This window comes from Heteronotia binoei, chromosome 7 (assembly GCF_032191835.1).
Source record: "Heteronotia binoei isolate CCM8104 ecotype False Entrance Well chromosome 7, APGP_CSIRO_Hbin_v1, whole genome shotgun sequence".
Taxonomy (NCBI): Eukaryota; Metazoa; Chordata; class Lepidosauria; order Squamata; family Gekkonidae; genus Heteronotia; species Heteronotia binoei.
The window spans coordinates 98,375,204-98,402,703 of NC_083229.1; the positions used below are offsets into that span (position 1 = coordinate 98,375,204).

The window sequence follows — 27,500 nt, forward strand, 5'->3', positions numbered from 1 at the left end:
GGATTTTGAGAAACTTCATAAATGAAAGGAGAAGTTGTTTAAAATGGGTATCACATCTCGGTTTCCATGTAGGGCAATCAAAATGGCTTAAACTTTTCTGAATGCAGCTCCTTCTTTTCAAGACATTCTGTTTCTAGCAACTTCTGACTACTCAAGAAGTATTGAATATATTTTATTAAGTTCAAATGTCAACTAAAATTGCGATGTTAATTTTTTAGTTTTTGAAAATATCTTATAAACATGTTCTTCAGAAAGAACTTCATAAGTTAGGCTTTAAGAGTCCACACTGGATGAATAAGGCCTATTGTGGAGGAAAGTACAATGGGCTCTAGAAAGAGACTATGGGTGAGTGCCCCCCACCCTTGTTGTCTTCCCACCCACCCAAGTGAAGGCATTCATTCCCCCCACACTTCAAGAGTAGCTAATCTCTGTCATCTGGAGAGCAGTTGTAATTTTGAGTGATCTCCAGCCCTCACCTGGAGATTGGCAAAAGTGATTCCCCAGGAAGAAATGGCATTGTACTTGTCTGAGGTCTCTCCCCTCCTAAAACCCCACCCTCTTCAGGCCCAACCCCTTAAATCTTCAGGAATGTCCTAACCTGGAGTTTGCAACCCTATCTCCTTCCCTTTATCTGCCCCTCTGACTTCAGCTTTCCATTGCCTTCCTCCTCCCTGCAGCCTCTAAAATAGGAAAAGGACAGTCTTTCTCCACAGTGGGGGGAACCAAAGTAGTGTACATAATTCTCCTCTATCCCCTTTGTTCTGAACAACAACCCTGTGAAGCAGGTTAGGCTGAAAGTATGTGAGTGGTCTGAAATCACCCAGTCAGCTTCTACAGCAAGAACTTGGGTCTGGCAGACCCCACTTTGAAGCCCTAACTCCTATACCCTCCTCAAACTCCACCACAAAATGTGCAGGAATTTCCCACCAACCTGGAACTGGCATCCCTAGTCAGGATTGGCCCCAGTGAGTTCTGCCTCAGAGGTCTGTGATGATACTTTTCAGACCAATACTCCCTCTCTTTGTTGGTCTTAAGCACAGGACTTCAGTCTGTCTCTCTCTCTCACTTTCCTTCTCTATCTCTCTCTGTATCTGGCCCGATGCTCTAGGATGCCATTTCCCCTGTCTCTGTGCATTTTGCTTCTAGAGGAAGATAGGGAGGAATCCTCAGCCAGTCATGAGAAGGGTTTCTCTATGGCTCTTTCCCTCTTCCTCCATCCCTCAGCTGGTTGAGGAAAGGCTTTTTTCTCTCCTCTGCAAAGCAAAACAACAGGCAGCTTAGCCAATGGGAGAGTAGGGAGAGCCATAAACTGCCAGAACTGAGGTTGGTTGCCTTTGACTGAAAGAAGCAGCTTGCCTGGCTAGCAACAGCCACCCAGGCGGGAGAGAAGAGTTGAGTCAACCAATGAGTCTCCCTCAAATGGCAAAATAAGACTTGAAAGGGCTTTCCCCACCACCTTTTACTGAGAGAACTAAGCTTGGTTGCTTTTTACCGAGAGAAGCAAGGTTAGTTACCTAGCAGTAGCCACTGCCTAGCAGTTTCCAAAGAGGGCGTATCCTCCTCTGTCATGGAGACAGCAGTGGGTGGAGGACAGTGGAGTCAGCCAGTGTGACACAAGAGCAATTGATTGATTGTTTGATGGACCAAAGGTTGATGCATCACAGTCCCACCCAGTCCCAAACAATCAGGAGTCAGCCAGTGTGACACAAGAACAATTGATTGATGGTTTGATGGACCAAAGGTTGATGTATCACAGTCCCACCCAGTCCCACCAATCAAATTGCTCAGTTTTGCAAAGACAAAAGGGCTTTTATTATAGATAGTTGATGCTACATCATACAAGTAGGTCTACCGTCTTGTATCTCATGAACTCTGTCACAATGAACAATGTAGAACTTCTGCAATCTTTGACCATAGCATCAATTTTCCAAAGTTTGTATTCTGGCATGTAAATTTGGTTTACAGTGCCCATTGAAGAAAAGACAAAGGTAACTGCAGCAGAGGGGGAAGAGTTATAGGTTTATAAAATGGTACATAGTATAAAGAAAAATGATAAGATCTTTTTCTCTCCCTCTCCCATAGCAAAAGGAATTGATGTCGCCCAACAATTTTTAAAAAAAAAATTGCCACCAAAATATGACATGATGATCATTAACTTTGATAGTTTTAAAAGGAAACTTGACCAGTTCATGAAGTCAGGTGATGCCTCAGTGAAATCTCCATGTTCAGCATTATGCCACTGAATACTTATTCCCAGGATGCAGTAGTGATGGGGAGTTGTTGCCTCATACTCTTCTTGCAGGCTTGTCATGGGCATCAGAGTGTGAAGTAGCTAGATTAGATGGGTTTTTGATCTGAGACAACAGGTCTGTTCTTAAAAGAGTTTGCCAGACATCTCCAGGACTTGCCTTCATGTTCAGGATTCCCCACCCCCACAGGCATATTATGTTACTTAGAAACATTTCCTATCTGATCATACATAAAAATCATGTCGCCCCACTTTTGCTTCACTATTGGCAGAGCCCAAGATTAGTGTCTGGAGGTGGTTCCCAGTTTTGATGCAATGAGAAGAATTGTCCTAGCCATGCAATGCATAAACATTGTTAAGGGCATTCTAATTTACCATTGTCTCAGAATAACAGATCATAAGGACAATTGTGTGGAGAGAGGGGAGATTGAGAGTTCCAAATATAAAGATGTTTGAATATATTGCAGCAGAACTATGTGATACCAAAATTAGCTTTGGGAGGGACGTTTGAAGAAGCAAGGGACCATAATTTAAATATAAGCCTATGAAAGTCTTGCAGTCATTTCATTTCCTAGCACTCATTCATTTTCAGTCTTAATAAATGATCTATTAAAATGCAGTTCTAGAAGCAACCCTTGTGATTTTCTGTTTTCATTAGAGTAGCACTTATAAAACTGTTGCTTAAAAAGCATTCATTTTCAGCATACCAATGAGTTGCCGTACACACATGCATGAGAGAACTGAGGACCAGCATTTCCTTTTAATTATAATGAATATGATAAGTGTCTTCTCTAATATTTGGGTAGCAAATTATTATATAGCAGATGTCTATGACAGAAGGTAAGCTTAGACACTGTCATAAGGCAGATATCAACTTGAGATGATCACTCCATACAGGACAGGACTGAACTCCAGTGTTTAATAGACCCACCTCTTGCAGATATGTTAGGGAGTTTGTTATTTTAGCAAAGACCTTTTTTAAATGTCCAGAATGCTGTTAAAACTTCTAGACCACCAAGTATGCCCTCATTTCTGTCCTTGCAATTTTGTTCTTTCTAGTTTTCAATTGGGGGGGGGGGATTACATATGTTTTTCCATGTGAGTGCCTTGATAACTTTTTCTAAACATTACAAACTATATGCATTTAAATTATATTCATTTACACATTGAGTTTATGTTTACAAATAAAAAGAAAAAATGCTGCTGACACGATACATTCATGTGTACCCCAAATTTCCAAAGCATAACTTGTTTTAGGAGCTGTTTGCACAGTACTACCTGTTATTCCCTTACTGAGATTTTCTGTGCACAAAGGCACATCTGATTGAACAGAAAGTGGAAGGGGGCATTTTTGTACATATGTTCTTCATGCACAAAACTGCTTAGTTATGGAAATGAAACAAAAAACCTATGCATGTGATAGACAATGTTCCCTCTAAGCTGCAGAGTCTTGTGAGCAAAAATTCTACTTTGTGAGGTACTGGCATTAAAGTTGTGAGCTACTGCATAAATTAGTGTGCTCTGGGGTCATCCTTCCTGAGTGAAGACAAAAATGTGTGAACTGGAAGCTAAAAATCTGTGAGCTAGCTCACGCTAACTCAGCTTAGAGGGGACACTGGTGATAGAGACAGGTGCACACTGGTATGAACTTTGGATCAAAGCCAGAATGGAGATTTAAAATGAACATTTTGCAAAATCTTGATGGAAATCCCATTTACTAAGAACATGATCTTGATATGGATACTGTGACCAGGTGGCTAAAGGAAAACAAGCTAAAACTGAATCCAGACAGAATGGAATGATTCTAGTTGGCAATTGGTGGAAGGGACTGTATCAGTCAATCTAGCCATGCTGATCCATGTTACTGTAGCCTGGAGGACAATGACATTGTGCTCTACATGGGACTTCCTGTGAAACTAACTTGGGAACTCTACTTGTTAAATGCCCATTTGCTAACTGAATCTAGTAATCTTATACTGTAATCCTAAAAAAGAGTTACAGCTTTCTATGTCTGTTGAAGTCAGCGGGCTTAAAACAGTATGATTCTGCTAGGATAGCAATGTAAGTCATATTACTCTGTTGTTAGATCAAATTCCTGTATAAGCCCATGCAGCTTCACTTTTTTCAGTGTGGCAGAAAAACCATGATAGATCAATTTGGATTTGGAATCTGAAGAAAGAGAATCTTTATCAAAGCTAACAGCTGTTAGTAGCTGAGCGCTGTCACTCAAAGAGCATTAGTGAAGACTCCTGAAAACAGTGACATTTTATTTTATACCTTGGTACAAAAAACAGATACTTCCTCTTTTTGGTTACACTATGTGACAGAGCCTCACGGTTTTGCACAGGTGAATAAAATGGCACTTCTTTGTTTCAGTAAGATAACCCTAGAACACAGGGTTACAGGAAGCAACCTTTGTGTGATTTCACAGGAACTCTGCATCTTGCTTTATAACACTGGAACGTCTGTTTCTGACTACTTGTATATAATTCCTTCTTGACCAAAATTTTCAAACAGCCTAACCAAAGTTTTAATTGTGCTAGAGTTGCCAGCCTCCAGTAGGGTTGCCAATCCCCAGGTGGGGGCAGGGGATCCCCCGGTTTGGAGGCCCTCCCCCCGCTTCAGGGTCGTCAGAAAGCGGGGGAGGGAAATGTCTGCTGGGAACTCTGTTATTCCCTATGGAGATTTATTCCCATAGAAAATCATGGCAAATTGATCTGTGGGTATCTGGGGGGGCTGTTTTTTGGGGTAGAGGCACCAAATTTTCAGTATAGCATCTAGTGCCTCTCCCCAAAATACCCACCAAGTTTCAAAAAGATTGGACCAGGGGGTCCAATTCTATGAGCCCCAAAAGAAGGTGCCCCTATCTTTCATGATTTCCTATGGAAGGAAGGAATTGAAAAGGTGTGCCGTCCCTTTAAATGTGATGCCGTCCCTTTGGAGTTCAAAAGGTGTGCCGTCCCTTTGGAGTTCAATTATGCTTGTCACAGCCTTGATCTTTGCTCCACCCCCAAAGTCTCCTGGCTCCACCCCCAAAGTCCCCAGATATTTCTTGAATTGGACTTGGCAACCCTAGCCTCCAGGTGGGGCTTAGAGATCTCCTGCGTTTACAACTGATCTTCAGCAGACAGAGATCAACTCCACTGGAGAAAACGAGTGGACTCTATGGTATTGTCCCATGCTGACACCCCTCCCCTTCCTAAATCCCTCCCTCTCCTGGTCCCACCCCCAAAATGTCCAAGTGTTTTCCAGCACAGACCTGGCAACCCTAAATTAGGCATAGACCTATGGCCTGGCCAGTCTATTTTATTTCTACACCTGCAACATTACCTTTCTGTTTCTTCTTTGTGGGAACACAAGTTGTGACAGCTGCAGTTCTTTAGAATGGACTTTGCTGTATGGCAAACCAGCAGCATCATTGCTCTCTTAGGAGAATATATAATGCAGAACTATTTTGTAGGCTCTTTCTGTGATTTTATTTTGTCTCTGGTGATTGTTTTAAGGATTGTTTTAAGGATTCCTCTTCAGTACTATATTGTGTATTATCTAGAAATCACTTTGCACTATAAGAGAAAGGCAGCTTCCCCAAGCAAAAAAAAAATGGAATAAAATGAAAAAATAAAGGGCAAATGAAGAGGCTACATGGAGCCAGTTGGCAGAGCTTCTTTGCAAAGGCCTTGAACAGGCCCCTATGAGCAAAATGTGCTTGGAATTCTATTTCACATTTGTTTGAATTCAGTGGCACCTTTAAGACTAAAAAAGTTTTATTCAAGGTATAAACTTTTGTGTGGAAACACACATCTTTAGATACAGAATTTCCTCAACCATTACATATAGAAAGACGGGGTGTGCGTCTGTTGTTTAGTTGCCAGGAAGGGCCAATTAGAGTTCAGACAGGGACAGAAACAAAAATGGAAATTACCACTCTATACATATAGGTGGAGAGTGAGCAGTAAATTATCATACAACATAATGAAGATATTTAACAGATTCAGGGGGCAAACGCTTAGTTTATATGGTTTCCATTTGTTTGGGTTCAATTTTGGGGGTGGGGACAGCAAAGGAAATAAATATGTCAAAATTGGAAATTGATGTAGCCTTTATTGTGGGAAGCTGAGAGTATTTCAACATTGTGTATTTGTATAAAATGTGCTGAAGGTAAATGGTTCCAAAGGCTGTACACAAGGCTGGATTTAGACACGCTTAGGCTCTGAGTATGTCAATAAGTTCCATAGCATTTCTAAAAATTGTTATATAGTAATTTTCATACTTGTTAATGTTTTAAGACCCCTCGTAATTTTATGCCCTAAATTGTGGCTTAGTTAGCTTGTTCATAAATTCATCTTTGGCTGCCTGACAATGTAGAGATGTGATGAATCATATTTCAGTAACCTCAGCAACAAGTACAGATGATTTTAGGTTTGTGACAATATGTTCAAAAAAACATGAAACTCCCTTGTACTGAATCAGACCACTATTCTATCAAGGTCAGTCTTGTTTACTCTGACAGCAGCTCTCCAGGGTGTCACATCACTTGCTAGCCAGTCCTTTTAACTTGGAGATACCAGAGACTGAACCTCGGACCTTCTGCATACAAAGCAGATGCTATACCTTGGATCCATATCCCTTCTCCAAGCTGTTTACTGAAGGCTAAGCTAGTTGCCCACAACCTTTTATTGCCCCACGGGCCTCTGTGATGTTACTGTGCTCTCTTGCTTCATCTTGGTCATTGCAAACCCTTTCCTCTACACTTATGTTCACTATTTACAAATTAAAACAATTAAAATGCTGTTTTAAAGCTTTTAAAAATCTTTATTCTCTCTACGTTTTTGGAGTATTGGAATGAACTGTTTGCCCACAGGGTCAGTATAATATATGTGCAGGCTTCATGTTCTACAAGCTTTCATGGAACAACAACAGATGTTCCCAATCCCAAGTATTTTAAGGGAATACCAGTATCAGTTCACAGAGAATATTTGCATTCACAAACTTCATTCCAAAAAGAAATTATTTCAAAGGCATTTTTAAAAAGTGTAAGACAAACTTTAAAAAAAATATATGGCAAAATTTTCCCATAAATGTGTTTTCTCAGAATCTTTGGTTAAGTTCAGTATCAGTCGTATAATGGGGAATTACTCTAAACATAACTGTGGGAAGCCTAATATATTCCATTCAGCATCTTAAGTGTTCATGTATAATATAACTGAATTATTTCTTTATGCATTTTAGGTCTAATTGTGCTGAAAATATCCGCAAGCATATCCTACACACAGGCAAACATGAAGGAGTGAAGATGTATAACTGCCCCAAGTGTGAATATGGTACCAATATCCCAGTGGAATTTCGCAATCACCTGAAAGAGCTGCATCCCGATATTGAAAACCCTGACCTAGCTTACCTGCATGCTGGTAAGTATATTTGATGTTGTTGTTGTCAGATGCTTCATCTTTCCAAAATGGGGGCACTTAAAAATGGTTGTTGTAAGAAAGCACTTTTTAGCATGGTACGCTTGAATCTGGCTAAGAAAGAGGCAAGTTATGGTATGAATTCCAGTCTGCTTTAGTGTTCTGTTACTAATGTGTTAAACAGAGGTACTCCATTAGCTGCCTGGGCTTGTTACAGCTTGGAAAATAAGTATGACTGGGCATGGTTAATACTGTACTTGGATGAGTGACCACAAAGGAAGACTGGGGTTGCTACATGAAGGAAGACAATGGCAACCTTGTCTCTTGCCTGGAACACCCTATGGATGGGGTTGCCATGAACTGGTTGCAATTTTTCAGCGCATTCTTCTTATATTATAAACTAAATTATATATGATAATTTTACTTTTAGAGAGTTGTGTATTGACAAAGAAATGGTTTTCACAGTGGCTGTGTGTGTGTATAATATATTCACATTATTTGCACATAGGCTTGCCAATCCCCAGGTCCCAGTGGGGATTCTTCCGCTTTCCCAGGCTCTTTTCCAATCCCAGTCAGCTGGCCGGCAGGGGGAAGCCCGCCCCCACAGCCACCATATGCCTTTCCACCTCTGGAGGCTTCAGATTCCACTTGGAAAGGATTCCTCTTGGGATAGGTGTCTGTGTCTTTAAGGCTGAATGGGCGCGGGGGGAGCAGGCAAAACAGTATGGCTGCTCCCAGTGACTGTGAAAGCAGCCCAGCCCCTCCGTTGATTGCATAGTCTTTTCAGAGGTCGTTTGCATAGGAAAGGTAAACTTGAACCTTTGGTTGCTCTGTGTTACTTTGAAGAAGTTGGAAGTTCAGCAACTCGTGAGTAGAGGAGCCAATCCCCAGGTGGGAGCAGGCCATCCCCGGCTTCAAAGTCATCAGAAACAGGGTGTGGGGAGGGAAATGTCTGCTGGGCACTTCATTATTCCCTATGGAGACTGATTCCCATAGGGCAGGGGTGGCCAATGGTAGCTCTCCAGATGGAGAATTGATCTGAGGCTATCTGGGGCTCTGGAGGGGCTGTCTTTTGAGGTAAATAAATCAAATTTTCAGCATAGCATCTGATGACTCTCCTCAAAATGCTCTCCAATTCTATGAGCCCCAAAAGAAGGTGCCCCTATCCTTCATTTGATTTCTAATGTAGGGAAAGCATTTAAAAGGTGTATGGTTCCTTTGAATGTGGTGGCCAGAACTCTCCTTGGAGTTCAATTGTCCTTGTCAAAACTTTGCTTATGGCCCCACCCCCCAATGTCTCCTGACTCCACCCCCAAAATTCCCAGATATTTCTTGAATTGGACTTTGCAAACCCTATTTGCACTTGCATGCAAGTCTCAGATTGAGTCACAATTTGCTCCCAGTACCTGTTTCCAGAGCTAGGTGTAAGTTCTGTAGCATAGTAAAGAGCACTTGAAGGGCCCCTCTCTTCATTCTCATATAATGATCACTGATCGGTAGTCCCAGTGTAGTGAGAATTAAGGGCCAGCATTTCCAGTTAATAGAATGTGACTTCCTGGCAGACTTAATCCCTGTGACTGCTCTACATAAGTAATATTATTTGTGCTTTTGTATACAGATAATAACCATAAATATCATAGAAAGTGCTTAGGAGTGAGCAAAAAAGCAGCAATAACTAACAAATAATTTTGTATTTCATCATAAAAGTCATCTAACATTTTTTACAATTTGTTTAACAAGACTCTGCCTACAGCATATATTGTCCCAAAATAGTTTCCCATCTACTTGTATAGTAAAGTTTGTCTACAACATGCATAATGCTACAGACATTATGGTGGCATTCCAGCTTTATTACTCACGTTTGCAATATAAAATTTGATGGAGGGTCAATCAGTTAATCATCAATTACTAAGTGAGGCCTTTCTCCTTTCTGCTTCACTTTGGCACCCACATCTTAATTTCAACTTTTTGTAGCTAATTGTTTCCAGAAAACTCTGATAAATTTTAGGAAAATATTTTTACTAACCTGACTCTTTTAAGGTTGCAACTCATTTTTGCCCCACGTAAATTTCTTTTCCACTATCCACAACCTGCATGAATCAAGGCTGTAAAGGCAAACATATCCATATGATTACATCATCAAAATGGGGCAAACTGTGTTCCTATCAGTTGTTAACAGTTGCAATATTCATGAACAGAATCCTGAAAGTTCAAGTAGTTAAACCCAAATAAAACTGTGATCTTTATCCTTCTTGACAGATACATTCATCAAATTATTAATGGGGGTGGGAAATGATTGCTAAAAGTTATAGTGTGATCTATTATATGATCTTTATCAAAGTATGACTGTGTTACCAAGTGGAAGCTGTATTCTTTGAATGTCAAGTGAAGACACAAAATCTCAAACCTAAACCATTTCTGTTTAGTTCTTTCAGAACGTTGCTTATTTAAAAAAAAATCCGTTTCCCTGGCCTTATTTCCTGTTATACATCCATTGGTTTTATGAGTAAAAATCTGTCCATAGTTGTGTTGAAGACTCCTAAGACTTTTATGTGCATAGCTGAGGTAGAATTGTGCCCAATGTGAATAAGAAACTGGGAAATATGTGGATTTTCACTGATCAGATTAATTTCATCATGTTCAGCTTCTCTGTATCTGGAAAATAGGAAATCCTGTTATGCTCATTAATGTACCAAAGACAACTTTCCATTAGGTAAATGGCATGATATGTTTTATAAACTTGCTCAAAGCTGCTAAAGAATAGGTATAGGGTCTCACTCTTGGCTCAAATTTCAGCTTTCTGTGGTTGAAGTTTCACTGTCAGTTCTCTATTCCTATGCCAGATTCCACACATTTGTACGCTTAATTGGATTTTTAAAGAAGTCCTAAAACAAAACAAAAATGTTAAAAGCTTATTGTTAGAACTAATACTGAAAATGGCTACTGACCCACTTCTGGCCCAATGCACCTTGGACACCAAGCTAGATAAAATAGTTGGGGAAGTTTGTTTGTTTGTTTTTTGACAACTGGTGTTCTTTATAAAGAAAAAGATAGCAGCAGCTTTGCTTCAAACAGGCTCACTCTAGTAATAGCTATTAGTGTCACTCTTTCAATTGCTTGTCGTATTGATTGACAGAGAATCCTTTTCCTCTCTTGTGTAGAATCGTAATTTTAGCATGTGCTTGAAATAAAAAACTTTACATAAATGTTTTTCTGTTTCTAAAGAAGGATGCTAGGTTTCATGGCACTGATACTGATCACTTATATTTCACAGAAACATTAAACTGTGTGTAGCTCATTGTTTTCAACTGCACATAAGTTTGTATAAGTGTTATCTGTACTACAAGGCCCTCGACCACCTAGCAATAGCCTCCCTCAGAGGACTGTCACATGAAAGTTTCACCCCTGGAGATGGAAATTATGGAAGAATAAGGGAAAATATCCAATATAATTTTTCACAAGGCCATACTGTCATTTGTGTTACATAACAGCACTGAAAAGAACCTCTGTCCTAGCTCATACTTTATCCTGATTGGCCTTTCTGTTCAAAGGGGTGCTACAGAATGGAGTGTGAAAGGGGTTGAAAACAGCAGGCTTATCTTTATAGCTTTGCTGCCCTTCGCTATTCAGTCTTGTATGTGTGATTGGTATGAGTGATTAGTATGACATGTAAAGTTTTGTCAAAAATACCCCATATAATTTATCATTGTAATGGAGATTTCCATGTAATGTGATAAATATATGACCATGTTGAAACTAGGCTTGCCAAGTCCTGCCTCCTCCCTGGCAGAGGACTTTGGGAGGTGTTCCTGGAAGGGGCCAAGACATCCCAATGCAATGACATCACAGAAGTGACATCATCGTGTTGGGAACTGGCACTCTGCATGCTTGAACTCCAAGCAGCAAATCCGCCACTGAAGAAGTGTAAACCACCCCCCACACACACACACACTTCTTGCAGACAGCTTTTTAAGGAACCCTTTAAAGGCCATTTGGAAAAAGCAGAGGCTGCGCACAGTGGTGAATTCACTGCTTAGAGTTCAGGCATGCAGCTGGCAGCTCCCCCCCTCCAAAGTTTTAAAGGCCACGTGCTTCCGCCAATCAGCTGGCAGGACTTTTAAATCTTGCAGGAGGGGAGAGGAGTGGCTGCAATGGTCACTCTTGGGGGCAGGCTTTCCCCTGTTGGCCAGCTAGCTGGTAGTGAACAGGAGCCCCCCAAATTGGGGGATCCCCTGTCCCTGCCTGGGGACTGGCATGCTAAATTGAAATCCACATAGAGACCAGATTGCCTAATTCTGGAAGGAACCATGCCTGTTAGAAACTCTGCCTATTTCCATTTGTTGCATCATGCTGATATGAATTCTTTGCTTTCTGAATATAACCATGACCCCAAGAATTGTTTTATTAGCGTACTCAAGTGTAGCTTACTTAGATTTTACTGAATTAATGTGTATTGTACGACCTTTAAGAATTGAAGGAATTAAGAAAAATGACAAAAGTCTGAGCCATTTTACTAAGCTAAGGGATGTTTTTTTAAAGCATTCCCACTGCTCCTAATCTTTTAGAGAGGAATCCTCACTTTTCGACTAGGATCTGTACTTACAATTTGAAAACCTATAAAATTATCAGTCCAGAAATGTGTTTCACTATAGTATGAATTAAAGAAAGTAAGATTCGTACATGCCCCATACTTGACAACCTGCTTAATTTGTAGTTATTGATTTTGGTATCGAATAACCTCAGGTTAAATTATATCTCCTGCGATTTTGCTTTATATGAGAGAAACTAGTGTGAGTTTACAGTAAAATTATAGTATGCCCATTAGCTTTTTCCGAATGACAAATAAAAATATAAAAAGTAGACACATACACACAAATGCCTATGCACTTGGATTTGGCAGAAAAGTGCTATGAGCAAGACGTAAATGTTGTGAAATTGTATGAGAACAGAAGACCACACACAAAATTGTGTCTTTTTAGCTTCAGTTGACACTAGGTTATTGGTATAACAGAGGGGCTTGAAAGCATTTAACACTTAATTACTGGCAATATACCAATCCAGTGTTTTTATTAGCATTATGAGTAAAGTTCTCCCTTTTCATGATAAAAGATTTCATGCAAAATAATAGTTGTATTATTTTAAAGGGCCGGCTGGCCAGACCAGTACAGCTGAGAACAAGACAACACATTTATAGTTTTTGTAGGATCACCAGCCTTGTGCCCTCCCCTGACATAAAGAAAATAGAATCATTTCTGTTCTAGAATTCTGTTCTAAAACTGCTGAATTTAGAATTCTGTACTAAAACTGCCTGAATATGTTACTGGGATTCAGATGTGATTTGTTATCAGAATGCTCTTATTCCAAAAATCAAACCATATTCCCAATCCAGTATTAAAGTCCTAGTCCCTATGACTGGGTAGATATACTTGAAATGTGTGGAATGGCTTGAGAAATCTCATGGATGAGTAAGATTAACCACTTTATCATTTACATTTACATTGACTTTGCTTAGTCTCTTGCTCATCCACTGACTAACAAAATAAGCTAGATTCCGGTAAGTAGCCATATTGGTTGGAAGCAATAGAACAAAATTTGAATCCACTGGCACCTGTAAGACTAAAAAAGTTTAATTCTGAGTATAAGCTTTTGTGTGCATGCACACCTCTTCAGATACATAGAAACAGCCTTCCTCAAGCCTTACATATAGGTGAGGGGTTAGTCGCCAGAATAAGCTAGTTAGTGTCAAGATGCATATGAAACTGAACTTTCTCAGTGGAAATCTTCCATTCCAATGGAATGAGCTCCCACTAGAGATCCAGGCCCTGTGGAACTTAACGAGGTTTCACAGGGCCTGCAAGATGGAGCTCTTCCGCCAGGCTTTTAATTGATCCAGCAGGCATCCCTTTGGTATTAAAGGGATTATCATTTGGTATTAAGGTATCATCATCATGGTGACTATGCTGTGTTGATAGATATCAGCCTATATGCTGTTGTTTGGCTTGCCATCTTTGTTTGTGATGCTGTATTGCCTTTATTTTATATTTATATTGTATATATTATATTTATATTTATTTTATATTGTTATGTTTTATGATGTTTTATTTTTAATCTGTAATAGGTGTCTAAATTTCTGTTGTAAGCCACCCTGAGCCCACTTGCGGGAAAGGGCAGGTATATCAATCTAAATATTAAATTAAATGTAGAAAGGATTGTTTTAGGATGGTAGCTGGAGGTATGTGGGTATGTTTGTTGGTCAGTAGATTACTGGTATAAGATACTGTCTATATGTCCTTCGTGTATTTTTACAGTAGTTTCCAGGAAATGTATTTCTTGCATAGATTGATTCATTGTCAGGTTGATGGTGGGATGAAAGTCATTGAATGCCTGGTAGAATATGTTCATGTCTTCTTTAATACTTTTTTTAAATCTCTGGAGTTAAACTTAGTTCTCACATCTGTTGTTATTTTATTATCTGTATGCTAATATACTGCTATTCACAGGTCTTACCACCTGCCTTAATCCAGTCTTAGTTATATTTATTGTTCAGTTACTTTTGCATCTTGACTATAATTAGCCCTCATGGCAACCACCCTCCCTCTCTACCTGTCTATAATACTTGAGGAGTTCTGTTTCAAAGTATCTGAAGAAGTGTACATCTACACATGCTAAGTCACTCAGATGTTGCTTATACCCAGAATTAAATTTTGTTGGTCATAAAGAAGCCATTGACTCAAACTTTCTTGTAACAAAAGAAGAGTGGAGTATGAAAAATTCTTTTTAAAATGTGTTATAACCCTACCTTTCTGCAAGATGCTCAGATGAATTTCATGTTCTCCTCTTATCTCACAACAACCCTGGTTAGGCTAAGAAAGAGTGACTCACTCAAGATCACACTGGCTGTATACAATCAGATTTTCTGCTACTGTTTTGTTCTAGAAGTCGTTCACCATTGGATTTTCCTGTGTGGACAAGACAATTTGTGTGGTAAATGATTGATATAGTCCATTGGTGGAGCAGGATTCAGCAAGATCCAGTCCTAGTGAACTTCACTGCAGATTGTAGATTTGCACAAGAGCTGTCCGGCATAATTAGACAAATGTATACAGGTTACTAAAATAAATCTAACTTTGAACATTCTGGAAAACATGGAATTGGGGCTGAGCAAGTAGGTGGTAAGTTTCTCTTTGCATCTGTGACTTATCATCACATTCAGATCACTAAGCATAGAGCCAAAAAAGTCACTATATTAGTCACCCCTCAGCTGTTCATCAGAAAACCATTTTATATTATATCACCCCTAAATATATATGCTTTCCAATCAGCATTGTAATGGACGTGGTAGGGGGTTAACTGCCTAGTTCAAAGGGGTATAAATTCACTCTAACACAAATTTTAGAAAGAGATGGAAGTTAGAAAATATTGTTTTGCTTTTTTTCAGAAACAAAATTTCTGGAAAATATTGAAGTATGATTACAAATTTTGCCAAATCAGGAATAATATGTTCAAAGTAATTATTGTCAGTATCATTCTCCACTTGGAAAGGAAACAAGAGGCGGGTAAAGTTAAATGCTTATTAGTAACTATATCACTTGGCCATAATGGTTCATTTTTATTATCCTGAACATTTTAGTATTTCTCATTAAGCATCTTCTTTCCATTACCCATCATACAGCACAAAGTTTAACTTGGCAGCTCTTAAGACTAGGTGAAGTTTGTTCAGCTGTTCATTCTTATATCCACCCACTCAAGCAACAATTCTAAAATGCTAAGTTATGATTATATTTTTCAAAATACAGTGATCACAGAAACCTTGTCAACTGTTGCTAAAATCCAGTGATACATATGTTATAGATAAGTCGACATAAGACAATAGGAAAAATGTAGCCTTTCATTTTCATTTTCATTTTCCTTGTGTGTATGCATGTGCAATATTACTTCAATTACATGTGCAATATTACTTCAATATTTTATTTTGGCTCGCAGAAGACATCTGTGACTTTTTAATATAGTTGACACTTTGGATCCTTAGTACTAAATTATTAGAAGCTTTTAGAATATGCAGCTAATTAATCAATTGTAAGAAAGGTGGAAAGTCAGCCTTTTTCAAAAACAAACAAAAGAGAATTTCATAGCAGGGTCAGCATGAACTGAAAGATCTACAGCTCGAACCAGTGACTTGGATCCAAACTGGCATTTCTGAGGTGCAAGAATTGTGGCCCATGGTGTGCAATTTCCCCATCACCTCCTTCCTGTGGTAACTCAAAATTGCCATAGTCCTTTTCTTGGGGACTGCATGGCCCCTAGCAACAGGATTCCAGGGTACATGTTGAGCTGGTATGAGAAGGAGAGGTGAGAAAAGTATTTTCTGCTGGTAGATATCCTTGGAAGCATTAAAAAACACTTTTCTGGATCCTATAGACAATTAGCAATGAACAATTTCCTTTTCTAGAATGACTTTTGATGGTTGTTTGTGTTTGCTCTGTGAGTCTATTATCCCTCATGTTTTCCTGTTCTTCTCTTTCCCTTTTTTCCTTTATGTTTTGTGGGTTTTTACTGGAGAAATCGGTGGTAATATTAATTTGTGTCTCTGTGTAACACAGTGTTACCATTTATGTATTTGTCTATGTTCTTGAAAGCTGTTTTGACTATGGGCCTTTTAATTTGGTACTCAATATATTTGTTTAATCACAATCTCAGGTTCCATATATGTGCGTAAGGATTATTGTCACTGATGCATTTGTTCCCATCATTCATATACAGAAAATGAATGGGTAAACCAGAGCAAGATCTTGTACAGCCCACATTTCCCAGTATGTTTTACAGGTTTTTCCCCTCATGCACTTGCATTGTCCTGAGTCACGGCATATAGCATGTACTGCATGGAGCATTCTAGCTGCCTAAATGTAGCAACAGGATGCAGTGGTTCAGGTGCTGGAAAGGTATGCAACTACCCCCAGTAGCACTGGGATACAGGGAGTAGTGTTTCAGCATGCAGAGCAGGGCTTAGCAGGAACTCCTTTGCATATTAGGCTACACCCCCCCTAATATAACCAATCCTCCAAGAGCTTACAGTAGGTCCTGTAAGAAGAGCCCTGTAAGCTCTTGGAGGACTGGTTACAGCAGGGGGATGTGGCCCAATATACCAAGGAGTTCCTGCTTAAAAAAGATAAACAGCCCTAATGCAGAGTATTAATCAACTACAAATGATAAAGGGACAGGAGGGAAAATATAAAGCAGCTGTGTCTTCTTTCCCTTTGAAAAGATCAACAGCAAAGGACTTTTTATTTTCTGTGCCAGCTTTTGGATTTCATAAGTGCAGAAAAGGCAGCCTTCACTTTCATCCCACCCACCCCCTTCCATGAGAGACACTCAGCTCCTGGCCCCCACCAGCCTTGGTGTCAGGGGAATATGTTGTACTTTAATTTCCCAGACAATCCAATCTGCCTTCTATAATAATAATAATAATAATAATAATAATAATAATAATAATAATAATAATAATAATAATAATAATAATAATAATAATAATAATAATAATAATAATAATAATTTTTTATTTCTATCCCGCCCTCCCCGCCGGAGCGGGCTCAGGGCGGCTCACAACATAAAATAAACATTACATCGGTTTTACATTATAAAACATGGTTAAAACAGTTATAAATTATTAAAATTAACATAACATAACAATATGGCGTTATAAACATTAGATTTGGTAGACTTCTAAGAATAAGACATTAAAACATTTCCAGCAGCATGCCTAGCTTTGTCATTGATTCTGTCACTAGTTGAAGACCATCTTGAAAAGGTGGGTCTTACAGGCCCTACGAAATTGATCTAAACATCTTAGGGCCCTCACTTCTATATGAGTCTGTGGAATTCCAATTATCCGTAATTATCCAAATATCTAGAATTATATTCAGAAACATTTAGAATATTTCAAAGATGGCATTATTCATTGAATTCTGAATATTCCCAAATATTAATTGTACCTTCCTAGTTAATTGTTATCTGGAAAAGCTGACAATAGTGAAAAACCTGTAGTTTTAGCTGGAAAACATTCTAACACTCTAGGAAGAAATCTGATTGTACCTGACACTAACCTACAAAATGAAGCATTTTTATTTGAACAATAGTAGTAAAACAGTAGCTGTTGAGAGAAATGACAAATGTAAACTTGTTCTACTCTTCAGTCAGATTTCAGAGAATATGATAATTAAGCTTTTAGTGTATCTGAGTTTAGCTTCCTCTGACATAACTCACACTTCTTAAAGCAGTTACTTAAAGCAGTTATTTCTCTATAGATTGCTCTGTGTCTATTGTTTGACTTTTCAAATGAAATTGAAATATGAATTATTGGTGAAGTATTAACATCTAAAATTTTTGTTCTTTGTTGTATATTATTTTTTAGAATCAGAACAGGAAAGGATTAAATATGGAATCTCCTCCAATGTTTAATAATTTTTAATCTTTTAACTTTTAATAGTTTCATAATGATGTTAACTTATAATTATGTTCAAGTACAGTGACCTGTGTAGAATTGCTTGATTAAATATATAAAGGATTTTGCTGTAGTTTGGAAAGACTTATCTTGATAATAATTATTGTATGACAGTGTATGTATCATAGCCAGGAGATGCTAAGATTGTCAGGCAGCCAGAAGTCCTAGTTTTTTTAGCATTATGCACCACTAGGTGGTGAGCTGGTCTTGTTGTTTAAGGCAAGAGATGTTTCAGAGGTTGTTTGCCATTGCCTGCCTCTGCATCATGACCTTGGTATTTCTTGGGGGTTACCCATCAAACTTCTAGCAAAGGCTGACCGTGCTTAGCCTCCAAGATTTTATAAGATTGGGCTAGCTTGTGCAATCCAGGCCAGGGCCAGACTACAGTGAAGGGAACATCACCATTTATGTGCTTGTACAGGCCTGGAAGCATCCATGTTGTCTTCTTTACTAAAAATGGGAAACCAGAGCACATACAGTAGCTTGTGTAGAATCACTTGATTAAAGGGCTGCCCTTGACTCTGACTCAGAGACTGCAGCTAGTGCAGAATGCTGAAGCATGGTTGTTAATGGGGCTCCCTCGTTGGGAGCACATTCAACCAGTGTTGAAAGAACTGCACTGTCTGCCTATTGTGTACCAAGTCTGTTTCAAAGTGCTGGTATGGACCTTTAAAGCCCTATATGGCCGAGGACCTGTCTATCTAAGAGACCGCCTTTCCCCATATGTTCCCCAGAGAGCACTGCGTTCAGGAACTCAAAATCTACTGTCCATCCCCAGACCAAGGGAGGCCAGACTGGGCTCTATATGGGCCAGGGCCTTCTCAGTGGCAGCACCAATGCTGTGGAATGCTCTCCTGGAGGCCATAAGAGCCCTGCGGGATCTCTCCCAATTCTGCAGGGCTTGTAAAACCAAACTTTTTAAACAAGCCTATAACAACTAGGGAAGAAGGCTGCCACTCTTATTCTGCTGGGCAACTCCACCAGAAGGACCACCAACAGATAAATGGAAAGCCTAGTACGATCTGAGTCACCTAAGCTTTTAATATGTTGTAAAGCACCAATATTTTGTTTTAAATTGTACATTATTATGTCTTATCATTTTATATCGGAAACTGAGAAGTTGGTTTTATTTTGATTGTTAGGCGCCCTGTGTCCATTTAGAATGGGCAGAATATAAATGGAAAGTTAATTAATTAATGTTTTATTTGTTTTAGGCCAAATTATCGCAGAGCTTCTTTCCCAGTTACTTTCTCCGTGATATGAGAAAGATAATTCATAATGTGAATCGTGTCACATTTAGCCCAAAGAAGGTTTGAGGACAGGTTCCATTCTGTAAGAAAATAACAAAAGCCACTGGCATAAGAGAACACTCCACCAGGTTTATACAAACATGCATCTACCACGTGAGAAGAGCCATTAGAGAACACAGAATAATTCAAAGTGTGATAAACTAAATTTTAATCCATGTAGTTTTAATTGGAAATGATCAGATAGAGGGAAAAGAATAAAACACACATGGATCTTTGTTATCTTCTTCGTGGTCTCTGTGCAGTCCCACACACATGGGTCTTGCCGCAGGCAACGGATCCATACCTCGGAGCTCCAATAGCTCGTTTATAACGTCTTTTGGCGCGCTTTCCTCCCGCCCTGGGGAGCAGGCAGCGACTGCGCATGCCTGGAGCGGGGGGAGAGCGCCCATTCCACTCAGTTTCTTCCCTTCCGCCGCCCGGACAACACCTACCTCGTTGCGTTCCTCCTCTGGCTCGTCTCTTGGTATCGTACTATCTCTCTTATTTCTCCTTTTCTATTTCCTTCGTCCCTATAATATATATATATAAAAAAAAGAAGGTAGAACCCGAATTCTGCGCTTTTGCTTTCTTCCTTTCTACCCCCCCCCCCCAACCCCGTCTCTCCCTTCCCTCCTTCCCCTGTCCGGAACGGATGGAAGGGAAAATCACCTTTAAAAGGTGCAGGCAGTGTGCTGCTAAAATCCCGTCATCCGACGGTCACTCGCTCTGCCTCTTTTGTTTGGGGGAATCCCATAGAACCGATAACTGCCACCACTGCGCTTGCTTCGGTAAGCAGGCGCGCAAGAACAGAGCAGCTCGTCTCCGTAGTTTCCTCATTGAATCCTCTCTCCGTGGGATGTCTACCTCAGATCCGCCGCCTCCCCCATTTAGAGTGGGAGATTCGGCAGTGTCGGCCCTTCCTACTGTACCTAGGAAACATAAGTCTGACAAAAAGGCTTCTAAACACTCTGAGGGGCACAAGGCGCCTAAACAAACCCGTCAGGGCGAACACTCGGCTCCGAAAACATCCAGTCCGAGCACTTCGGCGCCTAAGAAGCACCACGACCCGTCGGCTTCTACCTCCGTGCATCCCAGTACTTCCGCCTTTGCTACAGCTGCGCAATCGGCTTCGGCGGCTGCGCAATCGGTTGCTTCGGCTGCACAAGCGGCTTCTGCGCAGTCGACTCCGATCCTACCTATCGAACTTTCGGCTCCTTCCGATGTCATCTCGGAAATGCCCCGCCTCACTCAACCTTCTCTTGAAGTTATCCCGATTGGCTCTAGATCGCCCTCGGTGCACAGCCTTCCTCCTAGTGATATCCTCGACTCCGAGGCTCCACCTCTCAGACCAGAATCCTTCCTCGACATCACTACGCCAGTGCTGAAGGACGCTACAACTCCATTGCTCAAGGATTCTACAACTCCATTGCCTAAGGACAATACAACACCACTGCTCATCGAATCTTCTACACAAGTCTCCTCGCATCGGCTCCGATCTCGATCTCCACGGCCCCGCTCTCGCTCGCGGTCTCCGCTTCGTCCAAGGTCTCCAATCCGAGATCGTTCCAACTCTCCGCATCGGGACGACTACCATGACTCTCGCCGCGATCGCTCCCGGTCCCGGTATGGTGACTACCATCGCGACTATCGACGAGACCGCTCTCCATCCCGGTCTCCGTCACCTCGGCTTCACTCACGTTACCATCGGTACCTGCGTTCGCCATCGCGCCACAGCTACAGGCATCTCTCCGACTTCGATCCCGAGTCCTTTCCCAGAGATGTCTATATGCCTCGACTCAGGGACTATTATTCTCCCGGACCCCGCGACTATTATCGTGCACGCGACCAGCGATCTCCTTTGCACCGCCACCTGTCTCCGGATTGCTATGGGGATTACCAACATTACTACTCTCCCCGAAGAGAGCCTATCCCTCGCACCCGAGATGATGCGGCAGCCCTTCGGACCCGAGACACTTTCGACTCCCAGACTGCACCCGGTTCCCACGATGTTGTGCAGCCTCCTGTTCTTCCTCGGAACCGAGTTTCTCCGAGAACAGCATCCGCATCGGTTTCTAAACCGCCTGCTTCGCCGCTTAAGCGCCCTCGGGACCCTTCACCTGTCGAGCCCAAGTCACCACAACATCCCGTCTCGACTTCGGATAGAGACACTTCTGATCACTCCGACTCCAAGGAGGCCCCAGCCTCGCCCGCATCGGACCAACCTCCTAGGCTTTCACCATCTGACAGTTCTAAGGCTTACCTTAATCTCATCACAACCATGGCTTCCGCACTAAACATCCCTATGTCCTCTGACTCACCTAAGATCTCGGATGTCGTACATGACCTGGTTCGCGCAGACTTCCCTGATAGCTCTACGCTTCCTATGCTCCCTGTACACCTTGAAGGCCTCCAAGAAGCCTGGGACAAGCCGGCCTCGATCCCTACACTTTCCCGATGCCTGGACTCTCTTTACAGGGTGCACGTAGCGGACTGCAAATTCCTCGCTTCCCACCCGGCACCCAACTCTATTGTTGTTCATTCCGCCACCAAGAACAAACAATCTCGCCACCCCGTCCCTCCTGACCGCGAAGGCCGGAAACTGGACACTCTGGCTAAAAAGATCTATAGCTTTTCCTCAACTAATTCCAAGTTGAACAATTACCTGGCCTATTTTGCGGCTTACACCTTCAACCTGGCGAACCAGATCACCCCGCATATCACATCCATGCCTGACTCATCTCAAAAAGCGGTCTCGTCTCTCGTCTCTGAGCTTTCCCGTGTCTCCAAACAACAAATCAACTCCATTCGCCATGCGGTTTCCTGTTCTTCCCGAGTGTTCGCAACATCTGTAGCCTTACGTCGCCACGCCTGGCTCCGCTCTACCAACCTTCAGCCAGATATCAAGCAGCGTATAGAGGACCTTCCTTTCGATGGCCTGGGCCTATTCCATGCGTCCACGGACGAGGTCCTCGCATCGGTCGATGACGGCCGTAAGAGAGCGAAACGTCTCGGCGTCACACAACCTATCTCCCTGCCCTCTAATAGGCAAAGACCCTGGAAGCCTTCCTTTCAGCGTCGTCAAAGGTCTCCTAAATCTCAGGAGTTCTGGAAAAGGAAACCCCTCCCGAAACAGCCTTTTCATCAGAGGCCACGGGCTCAGCCTTCTAAGAAGCAGTCCCAGACAGGCAAACAGTCTCTTTGACTCTCCCAACGGGCAGACCAGACTATCCCCTTTTTACCCAAGCTGGAGTTCCATCACCACCGACTCTTGGGTCCTTACCATCGTGCGTCTAGGTTATGCAATAGAGTTCGTTTCGCCACCACACCACCACCACTTCATAGCCACCCCTCCATCTGCACTCCTCCAGCAGGAAATTCTGGACTTACTCCAGAAGAATGCCATAGAACCCGTTCCTCCTCAACACCGAGGGACGGGATTCTACTCAAGATACTTCCTGGTCCCCAAACGGGATGGAGGAAAGCGCCCTATCCTAGATCTTCGGAAGCTGAACAAATTCATCGAATACAGGAAGTTCAGAATGATCTCCCTACAGGCCATCCTGCCTCTTATTCCCAGAGATTCCTGGATGGCTTCCCTAGATCTTCAGGACGCTTACTTCCATGTGACAATTCGACCTCATCACCGGAAGTATCTGCGATTCGCTATGGGGCGAGACCACTTCCAGTACGTCTCCCTGCCCTTCGGCCTCTCCACCGCGCCAAGGGTATTCACCAAGTGTATGGCGGTGGTGGCAGCGGCTCTCAGACTTCGAGACATCACAGTCTTCCCGTATATCGACGACTGGCTTCTCATAGCACCAACTCAGCGTCGGTTGCAGGCCAATATCAGCACAACGCTCTCTCTTCTCGATTCCTTAGGTCTTCGTGTGAATACATCCAAATCCCATCTCGAGCCCACCCAGAACATCAAGTTTATAGGGGCTCTCCTCCGCACTTCTCTCCACCGTGCTTTCCTCCCAGGGGATCGAGCAATTACTATCATCACCTTAGCCAGGTCAATTCAGCATCAGCCTTGCCAGTCTGCATTCATAATACAACGCTTGCTGGGCCTCATGGCCGCCACGACTTCCGTCATCCACTTTGCCAAGCTACGGATGCGACAACTACAGCTTTGGTTTGTAAGAGCCTACCATCCTCAGTTGCAACCGCAGAATGTCTTACTCACGGTCCCCCAGAGAGCACTTTCATCCCTTACGTGGTGGACAGTACCCAGCAACCTCCTTGCGGGCAGGCCGTTTCTACCGGCGCCTCCAGTGGCTGTTGTGACAACGGACGCCTCAAAGTGGGGATGGGGAGCCCACTTAGAGGACAAGACCGTCAGAGGCCTTTGGACCCCCTCCGAGAGGGCCATGCACATAAACTGCTTAGAACTGATTGCCGTGCACAGGGCCCTCTTATCCTTTCTCCCGCTGATCAACGGGAGCCATGTCCAGATTTCAACGGACAACATGGCAACTGTCTACTATATCAACAAGCAGGGAGGGACCAGGTCTCTCCGGCTTTGCCGTATAGCCGTCTCACTCTGGGAATCGTGTCTGGAGCACAACATTTACCTGACCGCTGTTCACCTCCCAGGTGTCGACAATGTTCTGGCCGACTCTCTGAGCAGGTTTCGTCTGGACGACCACGAATGGTCCCTCAATCCGACCTACCTTCGACGCATTTTCAAATGCTTCGGAACACCCAAGGTGGATGCCTTTGCTTCAAGGGTCAATGCCAAATGTCCGCGCTACTTTTCCAGAAGGCGGAACGACGCCTTCCTACACAGATGGAAGGGTCCTCTCTACTACATCTTCCCACCAACCCCTCTACTGACTCGGGTATTGATGAAGATCACACGAGACGGCACGGACTGCATCCTGGTAGCCCCCTGGTGGCCACGGCAACCATGGTTCACCAGACTTCTCCAGTTATCTCATCACACTTACCGTCGCTTCCCTCTCGCGAGCGACCTCCTGTCCCAAGCCAACGGTCAGATATTGCACCACAATCCTCAGGTCCTGGCCCTTACGGCCTGGAGAATTCGACCTCCCACCTCTCCGCAGAGGTAGCCCACGTTATTCTCAATGCCAGGAAGCCCTCCACAAGGCTTTCCTACCAACGGAAATGGAAACGCTTCTCCTCGTTCGCGGCTGCTAACCATCTACTTCCTGAATCAGCACCTCTCAATATGATCCTGGACTATTTGCTTTCTCTACAGAAATCAGGACTCTGTTACTCCTCCCTCAAAGTTCATCTGTCTGCCATCTCTGCGTTCCAAGATCCGGTAGACGCCAAGACAGTTTTTTCTCATCCCTTGTCCAAGTCCTTTCTCAAGGGCATGTTGCACCTCAACCCTCCTGTTAAACCCCTTGTCCCAACTTGGAGTTTATCCCTAGTTCTTTCCTCGCTTATGAAGGCACCATTCGAACCCATGGCCACCATAGACCTCAGCCTTCTCTCCTGGAAGACAGCGTTGCTGGTTGCCCTTACCTCTGGAAAACGGGCAAGTGACCTATGCGCTTTCCGCCACGATCCTCCTTACACCATTTTCCACAAGGAAAAGGTTGTCCTGAGACCGGACCCTGCGTTCCTTCCTAAAGTTGTCTCCCAGTTCCACTTATCGACTGCAACCTCTCTGCCGACCTTTTTCCCTAACCCAACCGACCATGGACAACGGGCCTTGCATTCTTTGGATGCAAGAAGGGCATTATCCTTCTACCTCCATCGTACACGGCCTTTCCGTAAGGACCCTAATCTATTTGTGGCATACGGAAACCCTTGCAGGGGACACAAGATCTCTACCCAGAGACTATCCAAATGGGTAGTGAGTGCCATTAGGCTGTCCTACGAACTGGCTAAGCAGCCCCTGCCCGAAGGCCTTAAGGCGCACTCTACTAGAGCGGTCTCGACGTCTTCGGCCTTCTTGCACGGCGTCTCCATAGAGGACATCTGTGCTGCTGCATCGTGGTCCTCTCCGTCCACGTTCGTCTCCCATTATGCGTTGGACGTTCGTGCGAGACGTGACGCCTCCTTCGGCCAAGCGGTCCTCAGATCCATCTTTCACTGAAATGGAGGTGAGTGCATCCGCTTATGTTCCTATATCATACAGTCTTTGGTATGGGCCACGTGACTAACTTTTTCTTTTCCAGCACCCTCCTCCAGGACTCTTAGCTGGCTAGTCACCCATGTGTGGGACTGCACAGAGACCACGAAGAAGATAAACAGGTTGCTTACCTGTAACTGATGATCTTCGAGTGGTCATCTGTGCAGTCACACACGCCCACCCAGCCTTCCCCGCTGCTGGCCTCTGGTACTTCTTGCTTTAACCTTTCTAGTCTTACTGCCAGTGGCGGCTGGAAGAAACTGAGTGGAATGGGCGCTCTCCCCCCGCTCCAGGCATGCGCAGTCGCTGCCTGCTCCCCAGGGCGGGAGGAAAGCGCGCCAAAAGACGTTATAAACGAGCTATTGGAGCTCCGAGGTATGGATCCGTTGCCTGCGGCAAGACCCATGTGTGTGTGACTGCACAGATGACCACTCGAAGATCATCAGTTACAGGTAAGCAACCTGTTTTAAACTTGCCATAAGTGATTTGAAAATGACTGGTCTAGATGCTTCTTTGTTGGCTTGTTTATGGGCTGCCAGGCTGTTGCCATTGCTGTTACAGTATAAAGAACTTGGGCTGGTGTCTGAGATACGTTTGCTTCACTGTGAGGTCAGTTGAAATCAGAGAGAATTAACTTCCAAAGAGGGATTTAAATGAAAATAACCATATGGTGCTTGCTATATATATCTGGTACCCGCATAGAAGAATATAACATATGAAGTTGCCTGAATCAGGATTCACATATGTGTGGTACCTAGAGGTAAGTCAGATTGACAATTTGTGCATTTGCATTGACACTTATCTTCAGCAATACATCTGAGAATCTACCTTTCATGTAGCTATAATCATTTCCAATATCCTTTTATTTCACAAGGTTGGTAGGCTGGACTAGTTTATTCGAAACAGTACCATTTTCCCCATTGCTGGAGGCATCTATAGTGGATTTCTGTGATACATTATTACTTTGCTTTGTTTTATTTCACTCTTGGTCCTGCGGACTGAAAGTCCACTGGTAATTTTTGAATTAAAAGCCTTGTTAATCTACATTGATTTTTAAGCTTGTTATAGATCCTTAGTTGGAAAATACAGTGTACCACCAACTGTTCTATCACCTGACAGCAATTGATAAAACATCTGTGCAGAAAGTGTCAGAAAAAGGTTAATATTTATTGATTTTTATGGTGCTACAACCAATGTAGTTTTGCCATCAAAGATGTATGGCCACTAGCAATGGAATCTGTAAAATTGCAGGTTTCGTGTTAGTTCTTACAATAACTTATCCTTTTGTTTTGGGCTTAAAAATGACAGATGTTTAATGTTGAACAGAATGCTCTGAATGCACAGCAACCATGTACCTGAGCCTGAATTTAGTATTCCAAAACAAGATGCTCTAAAAGCCTGAGGAGGGAAAGGACAGGGCCACAACAATCACATTTAGCCTTTTCATCCACTTAACTGTGCACTATTGATCTATAGCAGGTGCCAAGCAAGTGATAGCTTAAATTATTACCAATAAAGGACTTGCTTCTTCAAACAAAAAAGTATATGATTGGAGGGAGCGTAGATCTTTAGCAGCCTTCAGATAAAAAGTCTGGGTACACACCACACTTCTGATACAGGCTGTGACGTTTTCTTTTTAAAATGTTTTTAAACTTCCTTATCTGAATATGTTTTTACTGGGTAAGAAACAAATTCAGTGGTTAAGAATACTGAAATTAACTTAAAACATTTTTATACACATCTGCATTATCTATTTCCCAAGCCCCCAACACACACTTTTTAAATTTAACCTTAATCTATGGTAAACTTAAAAAAAAACTCCACCTGATATATCATAGAAGCTTGTAAAAATGCAAGGATGTTAGATGGTAAGCAAGAGAAGAAGGTGAAAATAGATAAAATCTGGTTGGTAGTTGGGTGATCTGTTGCAGGACAAGGAACTGTAGCTTCCCGT

The 27,500-nt window shown here is 42.4% G+C and overlaps 1 protein-coding gene across 1 annotated transcript in view; it reads left to right on the forward strand.

Annotated features, from left to right (window-relative positions):
- Positions 1-27,500, forward strand: part of ZNF407 (zinc finger protein 407) — a 509,082-nt gene that overhangs the window by 365,264 nt on the left and 116,318 nt on the right. The window contains exon 8 of the mRNA XM_060244080.1: positions 7,478-7,656. Coding sequence (XP_060100063.1) covers positions 7,478-7,656 — 179 coding nt within the window. The remainder of the gene's footprint in view (positions 1-7,477; positions 7,657-27,500) is intronic.